Raw genomic sequence first — 22303 nt, forward strand, 5'->3', positions numbered from 1 at the left:
GAACTAGGGCTGGGCAATGTCTGGTTTTCGACATCGTGATACACCACCACTTAAATATTATGATGCACCAATATATCACAATGTCTAAAATAACAGTGTGACTATGTAGAGGCAAACAGGGTAATGTCCTGGCAACTGCTACTACTTAGGGAAACTGTCCCCCTGCATCCCCGCTAAAAACCCCTCCTGTTTTTACTCTGCGGCTCCCAGCTTAAGCCCTGCTTGTCCTGCGTCCCTATGGCCCTGTCCCCAGAACAGGGCGGATTTGAACTTGCAGCTGGGTGGGCGCTGGCAATCCCACCTTGCTCAAAGGGTTCACTTTAGAAAACAACAACACATGAGCTAAATTGGCAGGAGGCGAGAAGAGAAGAGCACAAGGAAGTACCTGTGCCTGAGTCGCATCACCAAGTTCCGAAAAGATCTCGAGCGGATGAGGCAGTCGATGGTGGGGACGGAGCCGGAACAAGACGCCGAGTCCGAGAACTGGTGAGGAAATGGGTAAAGGGGCTTCTGTATCCAGAGCACCTGGTACGCAGGCTGAGACCCTACCTGCCCACAAACTGTCTCGCCAGAGTGGTACATGCTCTAGTTATCTCCCGCTTGGACTACTGCAATGCGCTCTAAGTGGGGCTACTTTTGAAGGTGACCCGGAAACTGCAACTAATCCAGAATGCGGCAGCTAGACTGGTGACTGGGGGCGGCCGCCGAGACCATATAACACCGGTCTTGAAAGACCTACATTGGCTCCCAGTACATTTCCGAGCACAATTCAAAGTGTTGGTGCTGACCTTTAAAGCCCTAAATGGCCTTGGTCCTGTATACCTGAAGGAGCGTCTCCCCCCCCCCCCCAACGTTCAGCCCAGACACTGAGGTCCAGCGTCGAGGGCCTTCTGGTGGTTCCCTCACTGCGAGAAGCAAAGCTACAGGGAACCAGGCAGAGGGCCTTCTCAGTAGTGGCGCCCGCCCTGTGGAACGCCCTCCCATCAGATGTCAAAGAGATAAACAACTACCTGACATTCAGAAGACATCTGAAGGCAGCCCTGTTCAGGGAAGCTTTTAATGTGTGACATTTTAGTGTATTTTTGGTCTTTGTTGAAAGCCGCCCAGAGTGGCTGGGGAAACCCAGCCAAATGTGGGGGGTACAAATAATAAATTATTATTATGATGATGATTAATATTATTAAAAGCCAGAGCGCTTTGCCACGGGGAGAGTGCAAAACAGGGTACTGGCATCAGGAGCCAGCTTCCTAAGAACCTTGGCACTTGCATTTAAAAAATAAAACCCAAAGTTTCTGGCTTGTCAGGAGGCAGTTGAAAGCACAGAGGCATTTACAGGTAACCTCCGGGGGGCCAGGAATTTCAGCTGTCACAGGAAGTCGCTTCTCAATGAGCAGCAGGCATGTAAAACATTTTTCCAGCGGGATAAAAACATGCTAAAACGGTGAGCAAGGTGTTTTAAAACCAGGAAGTTGGCAGAGTTCTGCCTTCCCATCTCAGTTTCCAGTAGGGAGGTGGATATGGCCAGACAGGTTTTGCCATTCCCCATGTTAGGATTTTGCAGCCTTAAGACACCACCTTGCGGACCTGTCATGGGCATTTGGTGGGTGGGAAAGAAACTGTTTTGACATGCAGTTGCTCTCCATCATGTTGTGGAGGAAATGCCATCTTGGAAGAACCTAATACAAACTTGGGTCTCCAGCCGTTTATGGACTACAACTCCCATCATCCCTAGCTAGCAACCCCAGTGGTCAGGGATGATGGGAATTATAGTTTGAAATCAGCTGCAGACCCAGGTTTGGGAAACAGTGGCCTAACAGCTCACCACAAGCCGTCCAGGACACTTGTGTTGAAATGCCTGTTTTCGTATCTGTTCCAAGGTTCTCCACTTTGCTGGCCAGGATCCCAGATGACGTCAAGAGAGACCACCGTACCCAGAAAGTCCTAAAGAAACTGGAGAGGTTTGCGAGGAATCCGGACTTGCGCATCCGGCCGCCCACCTTCCTGAAAGTGTTGGGGGAGCTTCGGATCTGGGAAATCTGCTCTCCGGACATCTGTGCGGCTGTGGAGGTGAGAGATGCGAAAGGAGAGTCTGTCTGAAAGGGCCGAGAGAGCCCAAGACAGATATGCTCATCCCTGAGCTTCTCCATGACGAGAGAGAGAAAACAAATTCAGTTCATTAGGCTCTAGCTCAAGGATCCTGGTAAGAAATCCTTGGCCTTCTGGGAGGGATGCTGTGCTCTGCAGGCCTCTGCTTCTATCCAGAATGATTTAGGATTTAGATTACCTTTTTAAACGTGCTCAGAAGGCTCCACGTTTGTTTTATTGGAGCGATCGGTACAAAGCCTCTGCAAGATCGGTCAGCATTATTATTGACATCTTGCAAAGGAGGGAGCTGAGAGAGAGAGGCATTTCCTCCTCTCCTCTTTCTGTATAAATCCTGGAAGCTCAAGGAGGGTCGCACAGTGGAATTGATCTAGGGTAAGATTAGCATGGACAATTTCACATAGTGCACCATTGAACTCCTGGGATGAAAAATATACCCCCAAATATACCCCCATCAAGTCCAGCATCTTTCCTGTGCTCATTGTGGCCAAGCAGATACCCTTTCTCAACCCTGGGTCCCCAGTTGTTGTTGGACTACAACTCCCCCCTTCCTCTGGGCTCTGTCTCCTGTCCTAGGTAATTGAGGACGCAGCGGGCTTGGAGCTGCTTCAGTACCACCTCGAGAGGAGAACACCTGAGTTTGCTAAAGAACCACCTGAGGCAAAAGGGGGCAGGGGGAGTCTTGGACAGCAGAGGAATACTATTTCCCGTTTGTCTCGAGTGCCTCCGGGTACGTGAGAACAGAGAACATCCAACAAAAGATATCCAATACAGTTCCTTTCACATAAGTGCCGTGGTCCTGCAGGCTTGTTTTTAGAAACTACCCCTCTCCTTGGGTACAAGCAATTCTGGCAGGTGGAGAAGAGCGGGATGACCTTGTGTGGAAAAAGAGCCCGAGGGTCCTCATACTTTTTCCTGTTTATACACACAGCCTTTTGAATCTGCTTTTAGGTTTAAAGGAAAAAAGGAAATTTGGGGGAAGATGATGCACACACCTCCTACATTCGTCCTCAATGGCATACTTAACTCGCTTTGTGTTGGATTTACTTGTTTAGACTGACAAGGTATTGAAGGGAGGTAAATCTGTGACTAGGAGTTTCCTGGCCAGTCCTGAACAAATGACTAGACGAGTGTGATTTGGATCTCCAGGGAACAATCGCAGTAGCTGCCTCATATCAAGTCAGACCCTTGGGTCCATCTAGCTCAGTAATGTCCACACTGATTGGCAGCAGCTCTCCAGAGTTTCAGGCAGGGCCCTACTTGGGAGACAGCAGGATTTGAACTTGGGATCTTCTGCAGTTGCCCTACCACTGAGCTACCACCCTCCCCTAGGGGTGCAGCTAGAGGGCTATAGCAGCAGAGGCAGAGGGAACCCTCACCTTTCTCAGAGTCCAGCCTTGTAGCTCGTAAGCCAGATCTCCCGCCAGGGTGACATTGCAGCAGGAATGATGTACCACTACCAAACCCACTTACTTGTCCCCCAACCACAGCTTTGTTTCCGGCAATCCAAACAATACCAGTGCCAATTTCCACCAATTGCTGCCCGTTTGGCTTCCAGTAACCTGGTTAGGAAGACCCGTTCCTTTAAGATATCCACCCAGTAGATGGTAGGGAAACTAGTGTGGAGCCTAATCACTCCTAATTGGGCTGTTTTTAAAAAGCATGTGAGTTCCAGGTCTTGTGCAAAACCTCTTCATCACTTTTGCGCAAGACCTCACTCTTATTATTTCAGGAAATGAAATGGGCATTTGCCTGTTGTCCCCCCAAAAAGCAGACACTTCCGTTTTGCCCGGTGTGAAGAACGGTGACCGAGGCTGGTACCACTTGCCATCGTGCTCTTCCTGGAGATTTTTGTTTATAAAAGGTGTATACGTGCAAAGGTATAGCAACAACCTCATGCATGCAAACAGCGGAACAAAAAAACAAACCAGAATGGTATTATCAGAGTTCAAGGGCAAATTTCAGCCAGGCAAGAAGCACTCAAGGAAGGTGCAAAGCAGGACAGGTGAGGGCTGTTACTAGGGCCAGATAGAGAACCCTAGAGAGCCACATTTGGCCCCTGGGCTTGAGGTTCTTCACCCCTGCTCGGTGGCCTGTATGTTTCTCCTTTACAACCTGTCACACATTCCCTCTCACCTCTTTCATAGTTCCTGCGTGAATATATTGTGGAGATGCCCATGGACGATTACAAACAATGGTTACAGTCTCGAGTGACAATCCCTAAGCGAGCACACAGCGCTCCGCCGATATGCTGAAAGCCCCCCTCCCCGCAAGGGCCAGGTTGAAAAGACTAAGGACAAAGGCTTCATTTTTTGTAAAAAAAGAAAGAAATCAGACACGGGCTGAGAAAGAGCTGGATGAAGCCAACACCCGGAGTGTCTACTTGGAGAACGTACTCTTGCTCATCCACCTGGAATGATGCATGGATAGGGCCCAAGGGCCACACTCTAGAACCCTCTCAAAAGGCTGGAATTGCTCATTTTCAAAAAGGTTCATTTGGAATTGCACCACCGTCGCTTGCAGCTGCAGGCTCAAAATGACAAGGAAGAGAATTGAACAGCCAAAGCCATTTTAACTTTTAGATGTTTAATTTAATTTGGGACAGGAGGCATGGAATTACGTGCCTGCGGCAACCTGCAGTTCAGTGAAGGGAGCGGATCCCTTTGCTTGTGGTGATCAGCTCTCTCTGCTGAAAGGGAGCAGATCCCTTTGCTTGTGGTGATCAGCCCTCTCTGCTGAAAGGGAGCAGATCCCTTTGCTTGTGGTGATCAGCCCTCTCTGCTGAAAGGGAGCGGATCCCTTTGCTTGTGGTGATCAGCCCTCTCTGCTGAAAGGGAGCAGATCCCTTTGCTTGTGGTGATCAGCCCTCTCTGCTGAAAGGGAGCAGATCCCTTTGCTTGTGGTGATCAGCCCTCTCTGCTGAAAGGGAGCAGATCCCTTTGCTTGTGGTGATCAGCCCTCTCTGCTGAAAGGGAGCAGATCCCTTTGCTTGTGGTGATCAGCTCTCTGCTGAAAGGGAGCAGATCCCTTTGCTTGTGGTGATCAGCTCTCTGCTGAAAGGGGCAGTTCTGAGGCTTCAGACCAATGCCAGCATTTGCAAATGTTTTGTTATTTCTGTATGCTTTGAATTATTAAAAAAAATGTTTTAGCAGTATGCATTCCCGGCAGCTTCTCACCCAGTTAGTAGAGCATTAGACTCTTAAGCTCAGGATTGTGTGTTTGAGCCCCATATTGGGCAAGACTCCTGCACTGCAGGGGGTTGGACTAGATGACCCTCGTGGTCCCTTTGAAACCTACAATTCTATGATATACTGAGCTTCCACTTAGGGATCCAGTATCTGCAGGTGGGATTTACTCGCTCATCAGATAACACACACTGTCTCCTACTGCCATCTTCTGTACAAGAGAGGGATCTTACCGAACAACCTTGCACGTGATTTTTAAGCAGGGCTGGTGGTATTTCAAAGGTCAGTGCTCATGATCTCACCAACTGACAGAGAGGAAAACGAAAACCTTGCTAAGGCATTTGCTAAAAATGATTTCACTATCCAGTGAAAGTCCTTATGATCCTGGAAGCACATCACTGGATTCTAGAAAACCACAAGTAGCTCTTTTTAATGAATTACAGCAAACCATATCTGTGCCATGCTGAAGTGCGTATCTGCAAATAATGCTTTAGCACTACAGTTTCGTTTCAAAGCTTTTTATTAAACTGTCACCCAAACAGCCTACTTTTCATCCCCCTTTCGCCTCTAATTTCTGAGGCTCTTTAAATTAAGTTTTGATTTACAGAATTTGCAGCCCCCCGAGCTACAACAACAGCAAATCAGCAGTACATCAAAACAAACTGCTCAACTTCCACAGAACTCTTTAATTCCACTTACACAGAGTGGGAATTGCTCCTTTAACACAAAGGTGCGGGAGGGAGATTCACAACAGGACCAACTACCAATTACCGGTTCACAATTGATAGGACTCCTTCACCATGTAATTCTGTGGGGTTTTTTTTTAAAAAAAAAAATTAAAGTGGGGGGAGCCAAATTCTATTTATTTATTTACTTAACCTATCAGAACTCTTATTAAGGCTATTCTGGTTTATTTCTTTATTAAAATACTCCGGAAGCCCTTTTTTCTTTGTTTTCCATAATCTCCCATCAGAATTTAGCATTTTCGAAAATGAAAACATTTCCACTGGTGTTTTGAGTTGTAATGTTGATGCAGTGATGGGTAAAAGGGCCACCTCTCCCTTCTGCGCCTTGAAAATCACGTCAGGATCGTGTCGTCAATCTGCTCAATGGAGTCGGCCTGGCTAGCAAGCTTCTTCAGGGATCGACGGCAGCTCTCGTTCAGCAGTTCCAGACTGGCGGCATCGAGGATCTTGGAGACGGACTGCAGGAAATAATTGTTGTTAGAGGAAAGGGTGTGTGGTGTGGGAGGTGGCCACGAAGCCCACTTCTGTGGCTCATCATGGCGGCGGCTAATGCTTAATGGGACTGGCAGGGGGGAAAGCAAGGAGATCAGCAATAGGTGGAGCTAGAGCCATGGATGGGCACAGCCACCCTCTGACTGGTTGTAAGAAGAAGGTAGGCAGGTGGGGGACTGGCTAAGGGCAGGTGGGGATTGGTGGGGCAGTGCCCTGTTTGCCCAAATGGATCAATCAGTACTATTAAAGCTAAGGCTGAGTGAAAACCCTCTTCCTCCTGTTCTGCATCCAATTTACAAGTGGCAAACCAAAGTAGCGGTTAGGAATCTGGGGAGGCAGCAAACATTTCTGAACAGGCAGCAGCAGAACTTTCCATTCTATCCCTGTATACCTGAAGGAGCATCTCCATCCCCATTGTTCTGCCGGGACACTGAAGTCCAGCTCCGAGGGCCTTCTGGGTGTTCCCTCACTGCAAGAAGTGAGGTTACAGGGAACCAGGCAGAGGGCCTTCTCGGTAGTGGCACTGGCCCTGTGGGACGCCCTCCCACCAGATGTCAAGGAAAGGCCGTATTTACTAGAGTCTAATGTGCCATCAAATCTAATATACCCCTCAATTTTCAGACGCTTGAATCCACAAAAGGTATTTGCTGGCGAACGTAAATGTGCCATCAAATGTAACACACCCCTTAATTTTTGCGATGCAATTTAGCCAAAAAAGGTGAGCATTTGATTCAAGTAAATACGGTAAATAACTATACAACTTTTAGAAGGCAACTGAAGGCTGCCCTGCATAGGGACGTTTTTAATGTCTGGTGTCTTACAGTGGTTTAATTTGTTGGAAGCTGCCCAGAGTGACTGGGGCAACCCGGTCAGATGAGCGGCATAGAAATTATAAATAATTATCATCCCTAAACAATGTGACACCGCGATGCGGCGTCATTCTGATGGGGTAGCTGGAGGTGGGGGAATGGAGGGCCACAGTTCCGTATCAAAAGGGGCGAGCAGAGAAGACAGAGGTCACACATTACAAAGGACTTGGCTGGCGTTAGCACCAGCACAGAACTGGGAGTGGGAGATTTTTACAACTTAGGAAGAAGATGCTTCTGCCCATTAGTAGAGAGCGTGAGGAAGGGAGGGGAGAGGGGGAAGAGAAACTGACTTCCTCCTCCAAGACGGGCCAATACCTGAAGCACTTCCTCGCCCTCTCGCATCTTCAGGAGGTTGACGATGGCCTGGTCGCTGTAGGCCCTGACGCTGGTGTTCTTGTCTTTTGTATTGTCCAGAAGCGCTTTGAGGATGGGCTTCATGGTCTGGGGATCCAAGGGAGGGAGGGGGCTTTTGTTGGCCCACCAGAGCATCTTCTCTGCCACTAACTTGATATCGCTGGATGGATTCTGAAGACACTGCAGGGGGGAAAAACACACACACAAACTTCAGTTCCGACCAGGAAGCTAATTTTTACTAACAAAACAATTCAACACAAACAACTACAGGTTGTGCTTAGAAAGAATGATGATATTTACAAGTTACAATTCAGAATTAAAAACAGTGAAAACACATTACAGTGGTACCTCAGGTTACATACGTTTCAGGTTACATACGCTTCTTACAGTTACAGACTCCGCTAACCCAGAAACAGTACCTCAGGTTAAGAACTTTGCTGCCAGATGAGAACAGAAATCGCGTGGTGGCGGCAGGAGGCCCCATTAGGTAAAGTGGTGCTTCAGGTTAAGAACAGTTTCAGCTTAAGAACAGACCTCCAGAACAAATTAAGTACTTAACCTGAGGTACCACTGTACAGTCACAGGACACCCGCCGTCAGAAAACAGTCGGTGGCGGCCACAGGCCTGTCAGAAGAAAAAAAGTGTGTGCCCGCAAAAGGAAAACGAAAAAGGGGCCAGCCTAGCCTCCAGTGGAAGGGAGTTCCCAAGTCTGGGAGCAGCCACCGAGAAGGTCTCTCTCCTAGGCAATAGCTAGGGGATAATACAAATAACTTCATTGTATCCTGAAACAATTTCCTTCTTCTGACACACTCGGCACCTCTCGGCCTCCTGGCTCTCACCCAGGACTCCCAACTCCCCATCCTGGCCCCAAGCAAACTCATACATCACCCTGCTAAATCTCACAATGAAGAGGGTTCCTGGAACCTGCTGGCATCGCTCAAGTCTCTTGCTCTAGGGCAGGACAGTCTAACTTTTTATACCAAGTGGGCTGCAAGAGTACTTCAACATGGAACCTGGGGGCTGCACACTGCCTTGTTCTGCCAGGTTGGGGGCGGGGTGCGAGGTCAAAATTTGACACCCCCCTCAAGCCTCAATGCTGCCTTCCCAAAGCTGGATTAAGCACTGTGCCAGGCTTTTGGAAGGAGGCATGAGGCTCTGGCAGGGTCCTAGGGTCCCCCCCCCGCATTTCCCCGCCCCAAAAAAGGCGTCAAGGGCCACATGTGGCCCTCAGGCCATGCATCAGACCACTCTGCTCTAGGGCTTACATGCAGGCTCTTTGTACACAGCAAGGAAGGAGCCACCAAAGGACAGGCCACAGTCCTGTGCTCATCCAAACCACATCTGGCTGGTTCCTGGAAAGCAGATCTCTGATTACCAGCAAAGTCCATACATTCAGAAAGGGGCTCACCTTAATGAAGAGGTTGGAGAGTTTGGGGGGCAGATTTCCCCCATTGGCTTCTATGTGGTACTTCATCAGGAAACCCATCCCTCTGATGCCACTGATCGCAATTGGGATCTGGAGAAGAAGAAGCAGGAAAGTGACATTCAGAACTCCTTGCCACTGGACCTCGCAACCTCGAGGCGGTGCTCGTTTTGTCTTTCAGATCAGGGCCTCCTGGATTTAAGGCCTAACAGGAAGCTGTTAGGAAACACCCGACAGCCATGCTGGAAGGAGACGCTTACCCGGTCCGCAGTAGTATTGCTAAAGATCATTTCGTGGACACTGTTGCCGTATTTGGGGGCGCACACTCTGCCGGGGGCCACGCTGACAGCCACGGAAAGCGCCAGGCTGCGCCCGTGCCGCACCATCCAGTCAATGCCAGAGACGTCCGCTGCAGGAGCGAAGGAAGAGAGTTTCTGAGCATGGCATCAGGCCAACACTACTTCTCCCCCCCCCCCCCAAATCTGGATGGCATCGACATTTCAGGATGCCAATCATTTTAAAACAATGGTTCCTAAACTGGGTGGTACTGCCCCCTGGGATTACTGAAGGGGGCACTAAGAGGCAAGGGGACAGCAGGGTGGGGGGCACAGGAGGTATAAATGGCTATCCAACTTTGAACAGATGTTAGGACAACAATACTTCAAGGACTGCCTCTTTCCATATGAACCTACCCAGACCCTGAGATAATCTTCTGAGGCCCTTTTTCGTGTCCCTCCTCCTCGAGAGGTCAGGAGGGTGGCAACACGAGAACGGGGCCTTCTCTGCAGTGGCTCCATGTCTGTGGAATGTTCTCCCCAGGGAAGTTTGCCTGGCGCCTTCGTTACACACCTTAAGGCGCCAGGCAAAAACCTTCCTTTTTAACCAGGCCTTTGGTTGATCCGATTTACATCCTATGCCCTTTTAAAATGTATTTTTTTGGGGGGGGGGGGCAATTGGGTGGTTGTTTTTATTTTTATTAGGTATTTTGTGGTTTTATATCTTGATTTTATTCTGTCAAATGCCCTGAGACCCCAGGGGTATAGAGCAGTATATAAACTCAGTCAATCAGTGATCAAGTTCGTCAATTTTGTTAAGTTAACTAAATAATCTTAATTGCATACTGAATAAATGTGCAATCAATTGTTACTCTTTTGAATTTTATTGTGTTATTATCTTCCTTAGTGGGATGTGGAAACTGCTATTTTGAACAATGCTTCTTTTAGAGGGTAGGGGGCACTGGGAATGTGTTTGTGCAACCGAGGGGGCAATGGCCTGAAAAAGCTTTCCCAGTGTAAATTTAAAATCCGTAACTTAAGAACTGAACCAGGGCACTCCAGCCAACCCAACCCCTAGCATGCCACCCAGTCTGAGGTCTGTTGTCATTGTGCATGTAATGGAGTGCCCCAATCATAATAATTTTTACTGCCTCCTAGTGGACAGAGAAGACAGTACTGTTTCCCCACCCAGGTCTGGATCACTCTATGGTGACAAGCAGGGAGGACACCTTTTCTGCTCCTGGGAATCATTCTGCACCACCTGCAAAACCATACCTAGCAGGTGATTCTGGAGAACGCTGCCAAGTTCTTCTTCCGACAGAAACGCACACAGCTCTGCCAGGCAGCCAGCGGAGGCCATACGGGTGGCATCCTAAAAGGAAATATTTCAAGTAACATTGAGGCTTTCCAGCAAAACAGAGGTTCTAGCAAGAACACACTTGGGTTTCTCTAGGTTCTGTTCCTATACGCTTAATGCCTGGCAAAAGAATAGCATGAGGTCACCCTCGTACCACAGCTCTTTTGCAGTCACTCTCATGTTAATCACTCAATTTTAAGGGGTGACTTAATTTTGCGAACAAGTGAAAAAATGAATCGAATGAGGCCCGGCGGGGCAGGGGGACGGACAGGGAAGAGAGGACTTGTTGAAAGTCCTGGGAAACAAACTCATCTTGTATTAAGGTATAGATAAAGAAGATTGAGTGAAGACTCTCCAATCTTCCTGTCCTGTGCAGGTCTGATGCTGGACTGGAACCCTTAGGGCTGCTGTTCTCACTTCTGACTTCCCACCTGTCAGGGAACTGCCATCGGAAGGACAGGTGGTGAGAAGGCTTCAGGAGAATAGGAGAGCCTCTTCTTCAGCAGAAGAGGGAACCAGTAGGGGGAGTGCGGGAGCTCCAAAGGAAAGGGAGTCGGAGGGGAGGCTCTGGGATACTTCCAGTGAGAACAGCGAGGAGGTATCAGAACAGCCTTTAAGGACCCCCACCCCTCGCCGGAAACTGTCACGCAGGGAATCCAGGAGGCGCATGTCTGTGAAACAGCTTTTATGTTGGAAACGTTTCCGCAAACGCCCACTGTCAGATTCTACCAGCGACTGACGGAGCCTTGCTGAAGGGCTCCGCTCAAGGCAGGGTTTCACTACACTGAGTGAGCTCTGAGGGATCCAGTTTCAACGCACAAGCAGCTCATTATCCCACCACAGCAATCTGACAGTCCCTGAAAGCAGCTTGTGCAAAGAGAGGCATCATGAGCAACCCAGCCGGAGCCGGAGATGGGGGAGCAGCTGCAGCCGGTCCTAGCCTGGAAGAAAGGTACAGGATGTTGGAGGTACAGTTAGCTCTGCAAACAGCGAGGCTGGAGGAGAGGAGGGCTCATGATGCAGAAAAGGGGAAAGCCGCCCAGCTCTCGAGGAAAGTGCCAGGACTGGTGCAGAAGTTTGGGGGTGATCCCAGGAATTATCAAGCCTTCAGGACAGAGATGCAATATGCCCTCAATCTGCAGTTTGATGATTTTCCTGATGAGGATTCGAGGGTTGCTTTTGTGATTGGGCATCTCGAAGGCGGGGCCAGAGATTGGGTGAGGCCACTAATGGCAGCCAATAATGAAGCCCTAAGGGACACAAGGAAGTTTTTTCGCGCCATGGATCTGATGTTTTCCAGCGAGATTGAGCAGGGAGTGGCGCGCAGGCAGTTAATGGCGTGTAAACAAGGGAACCGATCTGTCCGTGAGTACTGGACTGAGTTCACCATGTTGATCCATAAATTAGGATGGGATTTGTCAGCGGAACCGATACAAATGCTGTTCGAAGAAGGACTATCTTCGGCAGTGAAAGACGAACTTTCCCGGGGGCCCAGGGCGGAGTCTATGGACCATCTGACTAAATCAGCGCTGGCCATAGGGTCACGCCAGGAGGCCAGAGCCTTGGAGAAGCGGGAAGGGAAAGGGGAGCGTTGGAGGGATTTCCGCATTCCAGAGATGCCAGAGCAGCCCTCTCTGCCAGCAGAGCCGATGGAAATCGGAACAGCGCGCGCGCGCGCAATTTCAAACCCCAGTGAAGGGCGGAAGAAGGAGGGAAAAGGCGCCAAGAAATGTTTTCTCTGCCAACAGCCAGGTCATTTTGCCAGAGTTTGTCCGCAAAGAAAGGAATGGCAAGGAATGGCGGGGGCTGTTGGGGAGGAGGGGGAAGGAGCTAAGGAGCAAGTAAAAGCCAACGCCTGGCTGCCACCGACGGGGCACAGCAGCCAGGCCAAGGAACAGTAAATGTGCCCACGCCAGAACCCCCAAGACCAGCTCTTGTAATAGAGGTATTGCTGGAGCTGGCAAACGGACACCCACTAAAAGTGAAGGCGCTATTAGACTCAGGCAGCTCCTGCAACTTTATGAGTAAGGAGTTTGCAGCCGCCCATCAGATACAAACCATTCCTTTAAAAAATCCCCTGCAGGTGACCACGATTGATGGGAGGGCGCTGTTGGGGGGAGAAGTAGACCAGCAGACTGTCCCCATGACAATGAGGGTGGCAAGACACACGGAACGGATAGCGTTTAATATAGCCACGTTGGGAGGAGCGCCCATCATTTTGGGGATGAGCTGGCTAGCGCTGCATGATCCGCTTGTGGGATGGCATCAGAGAGTGGTTTCCTTTGGGTCAGCACATTGTATGGGACACTGCACAGAAAAAGGGGGCCAAGTAGGCACTCAGGCCACGTTAGCAAAGATAGAAGCAATGGAACAAGGCAGGGTACCACGACAATATGCAGATTTTGCCGACGTCTTCAGCGAAAGGGAAGCAGATAAACTACCCCCGCACAGACCCTTTGACTGCCAAATCAACTTACTTCCAGGAGCGCAATTGCCAGTGGGCAAGGTGTATGCAATGTCTGACAGAGAGATGCAGGAGCTAAGGGAGTTTATTGACAAAAACCTCAAGCGTGGGTTCATCAGGGAGTCACGAGCGGTGGGGGGTAGCCCAGTGTTCTTTGTAGACAAAAAAAACTCGGACAAACCGAGATTAATTGTGGATTTCAGGGCCCTAAACGCAGTGTCCGAACCCGTGACCTTCCCTATGCCCAGAATCGATGACATTCTGACCCGGGTGAGAAAAGGGAAGATTTTTACCAAGCTGGACCTGAGGGGGGCGTATAACCTGATACGTATGAGAAAGGGAGATGAGTGGAAAACCACTATGTTCACCCCCTTGGGGGCATTTGAGTACTGCGTTATGCCTTTCGGCCTCCAGGCGGGTTCCGCAGTATTTCAATCATTCATGAATCACGTACTAGGACCATTGCTGTACAAGAACTGCGCTGCGTTCTTGGACGATGTGCTGGTGTACTCAGAGGATGAAGAGCAGCATGTGCGAGATGTAAGAGAAGTACTGAGCAAACTGCAAGAAAACCAGCTGTGGGTGAAACTGGAGAAGTGTCAGTTTCACACCAGGGAGGTGGAATTCCTTGGGTACCGGTTGTCGGACAAGGGGCTGGCCATGGATCCTAGCAAGGTGCAAGCAGTGCTGGAATGGAGGCCACCGAAAACTAAGAAAGATGTGCAGAGGTTTTTGGGGTTCGGAAACTTCTATCGGAAGTTCATCAAGAACTTCGCCCATTTAACAGCCCCCATCACGGATTGTCTCAGCAGCAAGAAGAAATTTGTCTGGACGGAAGAAGCGCAGCGAGCTTTCGAAAGTTTAAAGAGGGCGTTTGCTTCGGAAGAACAACTCTTACACGTGGATCTGCAGCAGCCGATGAGGGTGGAAACCGACGCGTCTGACAGAGCGGTGGGCGCCGTGCTTCTGCAGCCAGGAGCGAATACGTCGGAATGGAGGCCGTGTGCCTTCTTCTCGAGGAAATTGAACAAGTCTGAGAGGAATTATACGGTGTACGACAGAGAATTACTCGCTGTCCACGAAGCGTTCAAGAGATGGAGACACCTGTTGATTGGGGCGCAACACAAGGTTCAAGTGCGGACAGACCACAAAAATCTAGAATACTGGAGAACAGCCCGAGTATTGAACCAGAGACAAGTAAGATGGGCGCAAGAGTTCTCCAAGTTCAATTTTGAAATTCGCTACGTGCCAGGGGCTGAGAATGTCAGGGCGGACGCTCTCTCCAGAAAACCTGAGTACTTGGAGGGGGAAGGAGGGGCGGAAGAAAGACATATCATCTCAGAGGACCACTGGGTTTGTGGGGCGGCATTGGTGGGGCAAAGAGAACTGGTAGAGGGTATTGAAAACGATGAATATGCCCAAGAGAAACTTAGGGAACTCAGGGAGACAGGTGAGAACGCAGGGGGGTTTGAGGAAAAGAACGGAAAACTATATTACAAAGGGGCGCTCTACATACCAGGTGGGGGACTAAGAGGGCGGGTGCTTAAACAGTTGCATGACAGCCCCACGGCGGGGCACTTCGGGCAGCACAAGACCATGTGGTTGGTTACCAGGGAGTTTTGGTGGCCCAAGGTGCGGGAAGACGTGCGGGAGTATGTCAGGGGATGCGACAGGTGCCAAAGAGCAAAGGGAGAGAGGTTGGCGCCAGCGGGGTTATTAGAACCCTTACCCACCCCAGAAAGGCCATGGGAGATGGTATCCATAGACTTCATGACCGATCTACCGAGATCCAAAGGGAAAACCGCGGTCATGGTGGTGGTGGATCTACTAACTAAGATGTGCCACTTTATAGCTTGTTCACATGCAGTGACAGCGGAAGAAACCGCAAGGTTGTTTGTGGAGCACATTTTTAGGTTGCATGGCGCCCCCTTGAGGGTTTTGAGCGACAGAGGAAAACAATTTACTTCTAGGTTCTGGAGGAAGAGTCAGAAAACGCATGGGTACCGGCAGAGGAAGTCAAAGACGAGATTTTAATAGAAACGTTTCATCGGCGTTTCCCAAGGAAACCACAACCAGTGGCAAGGTTTGGGAGGGAACACTTCGGGACCACAGATGAGGAAGGGGAATTTGAAGGGTTCCCAGAGTCGGAAGTGGAGGTGGAAACAGATTCCGACGAAGGAGAGGAAGAAGGGGAAAGAGGCGGAAGGCCGTGGTTAGAAGTGTTTGAATCCTCGGAGGATGAGGGGAGTTCCTTCCAGGGATTTCCGTCCTCGCCGCCAGTAAGAGAGGAGGCGGGAGGGGGTGAAGGGGGCCCTGGGGGGGAGGTGGATGTCAGGGAACTGCCATCGGAAGGACAGGTGGTGAGAAGGCTTCAGGAGAATAGGAGAGCCTCTTCTTCAGCAGAAGAGGGAACCAGTAGGGGGAGTGCGGGAGCTCCAAAGGAAAGGGAGTCGGAGGGGAGGCTCTGGGATACTTCCAGTGAGAACAGCGAGGAGGTATCAGAACAGCCTTTAAGGACCCCCACCCCTCGCCGGAAACTGTCACGCAGGGAATCCAGGAGGCGCATGTCTGTGAAACAGCTTTTATGTTGGAAACGTTTCCGCAAACGCCCACTGTCAGATTCTACCAGCGACTGACGGAGCCTTGCTGAAGGGCTCCGCTCAAGGCAGGGTTTCACTACACTGAGTGAGCTCTGAGGGATCCAGTTTCAACGCACAAGCAGCTCATTATCCCACCACACCACCCTTGGGGGATGAGACATCTTTCCTCCCTCCCTCCCCCTACAGAGATAAAAGAACAAGCAGGGCTCTTTGCACCCCCCACCTTAGTTAGATGAAAATATCCTAGTTCTATCAACCAAGTATTTCCTTTAATAAACGTCCTTGTTTTCCTAAACACAAAGTCTCCACGTGATCGCATTCAGGGTATATAAAAGGTGCTGATGTAAGTGGAGACTCATTGCTAAGATCGACTTCAGACAAGACCAAATTCTATCAAGTGCTGTGTATATGGCCCTGAGCTCCTTGGAAGAACGGGAGGAGGAAAAGGTGGCAGTATTTTTTTTGCACGAGCACACACAAAGCTGCCAAGAGGCCCTTGGCCCATCAATGACTACAACTAGCTGTGGCTCTCCAAGGCTGGAGGCAGCGTCCCTTTAGGCCATCGCTGAGCTATTAGCCTTCTCACAATATGGGGCAGATCAGCTTCTGCCGTATACTGGAGTATAAGCCGACTTTTTCAGCACATTTTTAATGCTGAAAAATTCCCCCTCGGCTTATACTCGAGTGAGGGTCCTTTCAGGCTGCTCCTTCCTCCTCCGCCGCCTTTGCTGCCACCACCAGGTTTGTGGTGTGGTGAACTGGCTTATACTTGAGTCAATAAGTTTTCCCAGTCTTTTGTGCTAAAATTAGGTGCCTTGGCTTATCTTCGGGTCGGCTTATACTCGAGTAAATAGGGTAATTAAAAATACCTCGTCGTGTCCCAACATGCCCAGGAGCACCGTGGTGATGTTCTTCCTAACAGCAGCATCAACTTTAGCACCAGCACTTTGAGTGACGAACCGCAAGGCCTGGAGCATCGTGTCCCTGGAAAGCAGCAAAAAAATGTTACGTCCGCCAGCCGGTCAGGGAGAATCACTTCCTTCAAGTCAAGCCTAAGCCTTGGAAATCCTGCCTGGGAGAAGTCCCTCGTCACAGGATACCCCTCCTGCCCCAAGCCAAGAGACAGGAAGCAACCACTCCGTGTGGCTTCTGGTCCCCCGACACTTCAGCCCCCAGAATCTTGCTTGCCTGATGCCAGAATCTTCGCTGGTTCGGATGCCGTTCAGCAGCTCGGTGAACAGTGGGTCGACTTTGGCATGCATGGCAATCAGCTTCCCCAGGGCGTCGGCGGCCTTCAGGCGGACAATGCGGTTGGGGTCTTGCAGCGCCTTCGTGAAGGTGGTTTGCAGCTGGGGCAAGAACGGCTTCAGAGCAATGCCCACCTGTAACGTGTCGGAGAAAGCACATCAGCAGAACCGACAGCAAAAAAGCGTGACCACCACTTCCAAGAGCGCACCCACAGGATTGCTTTAAAGGGCAAGTTCCGAGGCTCAAACTCATGGCCTTGAAATTAAGAGTCTCATGCTCTCCCGACTGAGCCAGCCCAGCAAAAAGGGAGAACAGATACTTTCTTCTAGTCGCCTTTGGCAAGTAAGCATCTCTTAGAGGTGACTAGGCCAGGAAATGTGATTTTAAAAAACTAGATGTCCCTTTTTTATGTATATGCTTTTTATTAGCTTATTATTACAACACAAACACACACAACAAACAGACTTTAAAAAAAATACAGATACAAAACAAATAATAAACGTATATCCATATTTCAGTTCTTATTCTTTTCTAATTGACTTCCTTCTTCCTCAACGTGGGTCTAATGTCATATTTGGTAAACTGTATCTTTCTCATTTCCTTTTTCCAACTTTTCTCTCTATTTTATACTCTTACACCATATTTTGTTTTGCAAAAATTACTCAAAGCAATTTGAGTAAAGGTCTCTCTTTCAGGCTACAAATCACTAATGTGGGGGTCTGTTGTGGGACAGCAGTCTTGTGATTTCTGTTGGCCTGTTTGCTAGGCTGATCTTACTGGGGCTCCTCCTCAAGGTTTTGGCACTAGAGGTCTGCTGTGAGTAGGAAAGCTGGAGGAAAGAAGCACGCAGCTTCTAAGCAGGGCTCCTCAACCTTCAATCCAGAAGATCTCATTCTGATAATGCTGTTCTCAAAATGTTTCTCAACGCACAGCGACCGCCCAAAGCGCTTGCCACTTACCTTCGCCAGCAGAAGGCTCAGCGTCTCAAGAAGAGCCACCTTGACGTTCCAGCTGAACCGGTCTCCTAAAATACGGATGAGCGGCCCCGTAATGCTCACGACGGAGGGCTTCAGGGCTTCGGCCGAGGTCAGCTTGATCACAAGCCCCAGCGCCTTGGCCGCCTCCTCCTTCTGCTCCGAGCTGCCCGTCAGGACTCCCTCCCGAAGCACAGGAAGGATGGATGTCACGCCCTGTGTAAAAGGGGGGGGAGGGGGACAAGACAAGTGGGAAAATAAATGAAGAGGGAAGTCGTAAGAGTTTTGTGTTTTATATTGTGGTTTTATGTTGTAACCGTCCTGAGACCCACAGGTATAGGGCGATATACAAATAATAATAATATCATCATCATCAAACCTTCTATTGGCATCCCATACAAACATCGAAAACTAATCAATACAGAATTACCACTTCCCCAGTGGCACAAAACATTTGCTAAAAGAAAGGAGGCAGAGCAGTCTATCGTCACATCTCTAGGTCTCCAGGGAGATCAGACGTTTGCAGTGTATTTCGATGACAAAAAACCAAATAGAGATATTTAGCCACTAACTCGGTGAGCTCGTGATCATTCCCCAGTAATAGAAAATGTATGACCTCCAACTCTGGTTTCCATTTGGGGATACAGAGTTGATCTAGAAATTGCTGACGGAGATCAGCATATAGTTTACAATTAAGAAACATGTGTGTAAGGGTTTCCACCAGGTGGTCTTCACATGGGCAAGTTCTTTCTCCTTCCACCCTGCCCTGCCTGAGAACCTTCCCCAAAGGAGGTTTGATGGGTTTGAATTAAACCTGGCCAGCGAAAATGCCCTTCTTTCTTAAGGGTTAAGTAGAAATTCAAGGTAATTGTGGTTAGTTTCATGTGCCCAAGAAAGTTGAAAATAAAGAGGGGAATTATTATTATTATTATTATTATTATTATTATTATTATTATTATTAATCCCTTTATGCTCTGCTCAGCTAGTGGGGGAGAGCAAGCAGAGAAAGGGAGACCTTGGCCTGCTCCTAAGGGGGCCATATTCACTTCTCTCTGCTTTGCCTTCTCTTGACCAGAGAGGGGCATTCTTTTGCGATTCCAGTGGTGTCCCTCATCCAGGTGTGTGGGCCAAATGCGGCCCTCCAGGCTCCTCTGGCTGGCTTTCAGGACTCGCCCCTCGACCTGCACCCTCCCTAGCCACGCCCTCTTCCCCAGGCCCCACCCTTCAATGACCCTGCTTTGCACCCTCGAGTGTTTTTTGCCTGGCTGGAAAGTGTCCCTGAATTCTGACCATGTCTCTTTCTTGCCTGGATGGAGGACAGGGGGGGGGCATGTGAGTGTGTGGTAAGACTAGCTTCCTGAGCAATGGTACAATCTGCACCCATTTCTCTGCCTCTGGCTCCACCCAGCCATCACTGGGCATGCAGCCCTTGGGTTGAAAGATGTCAGCCAACTAATCATCCTGCTTGCCTTTTCAAGGAAGTCCCTTGACCAGAGGTTTTCAAACTTTTTTGATTCCACGGTTCCCTTAACCAACTCCATTCTTTCTGGAGCACCCCTGTGGGGCTCAGGATCCCAGTTATGTTACCCCTTGCCTGCAGAGCTGGCAGCCCCTCACCCTTTTTTGAACACTCTCCCTTGTGGAGTGTTCCCTCAGCCTCTTCTCCCTTCTCCGTGGGAGTCCTCTGGGCAGCTGCTGCAGCCGTCCCTGGTCCCTGAGCTGCCTCCCTCCCACCCCAAAGGGAGGTCATAGCTGTCAACCTTCCCTTTTTTTGCGGGAAATTCCCTTATTCCAGCGCCATTTCCCACTGCTTCCTGCTGCTATCCCGGATTGTTAGATATCCTGTAGACTGTCCCCAGGACAGGTGAGGCTACTGATCCCTTATTTTCAAATCTGAAAGTTAACAGATATGAAGAGAGGTGCCTCCTCACACTGCCCCACAGGGGCCTGGGAAGCACCCCATGACCAGCCCCAGAGGCACCAGTCACCTGCGGAGATTGTAGCCCGGGCTGCTGCAACACACAACTGTGCAAGTGTTTGGAAGGCAGAGATGCAAGAGGGCATCAGAGGAAGGGAGGGAGGGAAGGAAAGAGGGACAGATGCCAGTGTTGCCTGCGGCACCCCTGACCATCATTCAAGGTGTACCCCAGGGTGCCACAGCATACTGGTTGAAAACCACTGCCCTTGACCACCACCACCACCCCAATTCTCTCCCTCTCATGGCCAGAAGAAGGAAAAGATCACCTAGGCTGGCAGCCCTGCCTTGCACTCTTCTCGAAAGATTTTTGCGGGCTTAACAATAATAAAAACAGAAAAATGAGCAATGATTAAAAACCCAGAACAGAGCAGAGATCACCGTAACATACCAGAGTCCCACCAGAGCTCAGAGCTCTTACCTTTTTCACAATGCAGAACCCAGGGACGTGGTCTCCACCAGCATCATTGCCGACCATACGGATATCCCTGTGAAGATCCTCTATGAGAGCCAGCTGGTTGCCAGCATCTAATTTCTGGGGGAAGAAGCAGAGATAGGACTAGGATTAGCAGATACAGTGGTACCTCGGGTTACAGACGCTTCAGGTTACAGACGCTTCAGGTTACAGACTCCGCTAACCCAGAAATAGTACCTTGGGTTAAGAGCTTTGCTTCAGGGTGAGAACAGAAATCGCATGGCGGCAGTGGGAGGCACCATTAGCTAAAGTGGTGCTTCAGTGACCAGGGGAAAGAGACAGTGGAAGAGGACTGGAAGAAATTTAAAATATATCTTAAAAACAATTGTAAAATTGAGGAATGTTAAGATGTCAGGGGTAAGAGGTAAAGAATTGCAGCAGTAATTAAAAAAAATTAAAGGAAACTTTATGAAAGGGAATTAAGACAATGGACCTAAGGGTTGCTAAAGAACTATTAAACAAGGATGCAGGGATGGGGAGGTATGGGGAAGTCAAAAGAAAGAAGGGTATGAAATGATGATTTTGAAACTATATTGATCTGTATTGTTTTTGTTATCTGTATGAAAAACGAATAAAAATTATTAAAAAATAAATAAATAAAGTGGTGCTTCAGGTTAAGTAACAGTTTCAGGTTAAGAATGGACCTCCAGAACGAATTAAGTTCATAACCCGAGGTACCACTGTACAGCCCTAAACAACAACAAAAAGTGCCCATCTAGTCCAGCATTCTGTTCTCATAGCAGCTAACCGGATGCCCCAATTGGAAGCTCACAAGGAAGGCCTGGTGCTTCAGGGGTGTGCTGCTTCCAGCGTAAGAACGTAAGAAGAGCCTTGCTGCTGGATCAGGCCAATGGCCCATCTAGTCCAGCACCCTGTTCTCACTGTGGCCAACCAGATGCCTGCGGGTAACCCAAAAGCAGGACTCTCCCCACTTGCAGTTTCCAGTAACTGGTCTTTAGAAGCATTGCTGCTTCCAGTTGTAGAGGCAAAGCATATCCATCACAGCTAGCAGCCAACAGCGAGGCACTATGATCTGCTGGGGATGTCCTGCTTGTTATTCCAACTTCTGATTCTGCTGGGCAGGTGATGATGTGAGACAGGGCCTTCCTGGTGGTGGCTGCCTTCCCTGCATCCCCAATTACAGAACTTCCTCCCCGACAACATTCAGATGTTGTCCACACCCTCAAGAGGGTGCAAGGTGCAAACCTTTCATCCTTGGGAAGGCAATCAACTTTCTTGTTGATACTGCTGCTTTGTATAATAGCATTACAAAGCTGTTGCCTTAAACACAACACGGTAAAAATCTACCAACTGACTGATCGGAGATCAGCTCTTCCAAGCGTCTAACCAAACTCTATCTAATCAATTCAATTTTAATTTATCTAATTCAATTTTAATGTCCCTGAACCAATCACAGCATCATCATCCTCTCAGAAGCAACTGGCTCCTACCTTGGTGATGGCATTGAGAGCGTCCCAGCTTTCGTTCAGAACCACGGCGTTTGTGTCGTTGAAGAGCCGGATCAGGCCCGAGACCAAGCTCCGCAGGTGGGCCGTGTAGTCAGCCTTCGTCTTGGAGCAGTAGATGTTGAGGATGACGGCGGCTGCCTGCCTCATCCCCACCTCGGGGCTGCGTGTCGCCTCCAGCAGGTCCTCGATTATAATCCTCTGCCCGGCCTCGTCCTCCACCGACAGGATGACCACCTGGCAGTTTGACATCTCCTGGGAAAGCAATGGGTGTCCTGTTGGTTTTCGGCCACAACT

The 22303-nt window shown here is 49.5% G+C and overlaps 2 protein-coding genes across 5 annotated transcripts in view; one reads left to right on the forward strand and one right to left on the reverse strand.

Annotated features, from left to right (window-relative positions):
- Positions 1-6101, forward strand: part of CCDC60 (coiled-coil domain containing 60) — a 53157-nt gene extending 47056 nt beyond the window's left edge. For 3 of the 4 annotated variants that reach the window (XM_079956672.1, XM_079956674.1, XM_079956675.1), the window contains 4 exons: positions 355-486; positions 1878-2067; positions 2680-2833; positions 4251-6101. In XM_079956672.1, the coding sequence (XP_079812798.1) occupies positions 355-486; positions 1878-2067; positions 2680-2833; positions 4251-4261 (487 nt within the window). In that variant the 3' untranslated portion in view covers positions 4262-6101. The remainder of the gene's footprint in view (positions 1-354; positions 487-1877; positions 2068-2679; positions 2834-4250) is intronic. The other variant, XM_079956673.1, reaches the window with a different exon arrangement.
- The window catches only part of GCN1 (GCN1 activator of EIF2AK4), a 67187-nt gene continuing 50674 nt past the window's right edge, over positions 5791-22303 (reverse strand). The window contains exons 49-58 of the mRNA XM_079957339.1: positions 21992-22261; positions 20487-20600; positions 18076-18306; positions 17057-17250; positions 16738-16852; positions 10723-10819; positions 9433-9581; positions 9158-9265; positions 7711-7929; positions 5791-6492 (exon numbers count right to left, since the gene is read on the reverse strand). Of these exons, the coding sequence (XP_079813465.1) occupies positions 6367-6492; positions 7711-7929; positions 9158-9265; positions 9433-9581; positions 10723-10819; positions 16738-16852; positions 17057-17250; positions 18076-18306; positions 20487-20600; positions 21992-22261 (1623 nt within the window). The 3' untranslated portion in view covers positions 5791-6366. The remainder of the gene's footprint in view (positions 6493-7710; positions 7930-9157; positions 9266-9432; positions 9582-10722; positions 10820-16737; positions 16853-17056; positions 17251-18075; positions 18307-20486; positions 20601-21991; positions 22262-22303) is intronic.

The sequence above is a fragment of the Podarcis cretensis genome, assembly GCF_951804945.1.
Source record: "Podarcis cretensis genome assembly, chromosome: 16".
Classification (NCBI taxonomy): Eukaryota; Metazoa; Chordata; class Lepidosauria; order Squamata; family Lacertidae; genus Podarcis; species Podarcis cretensis.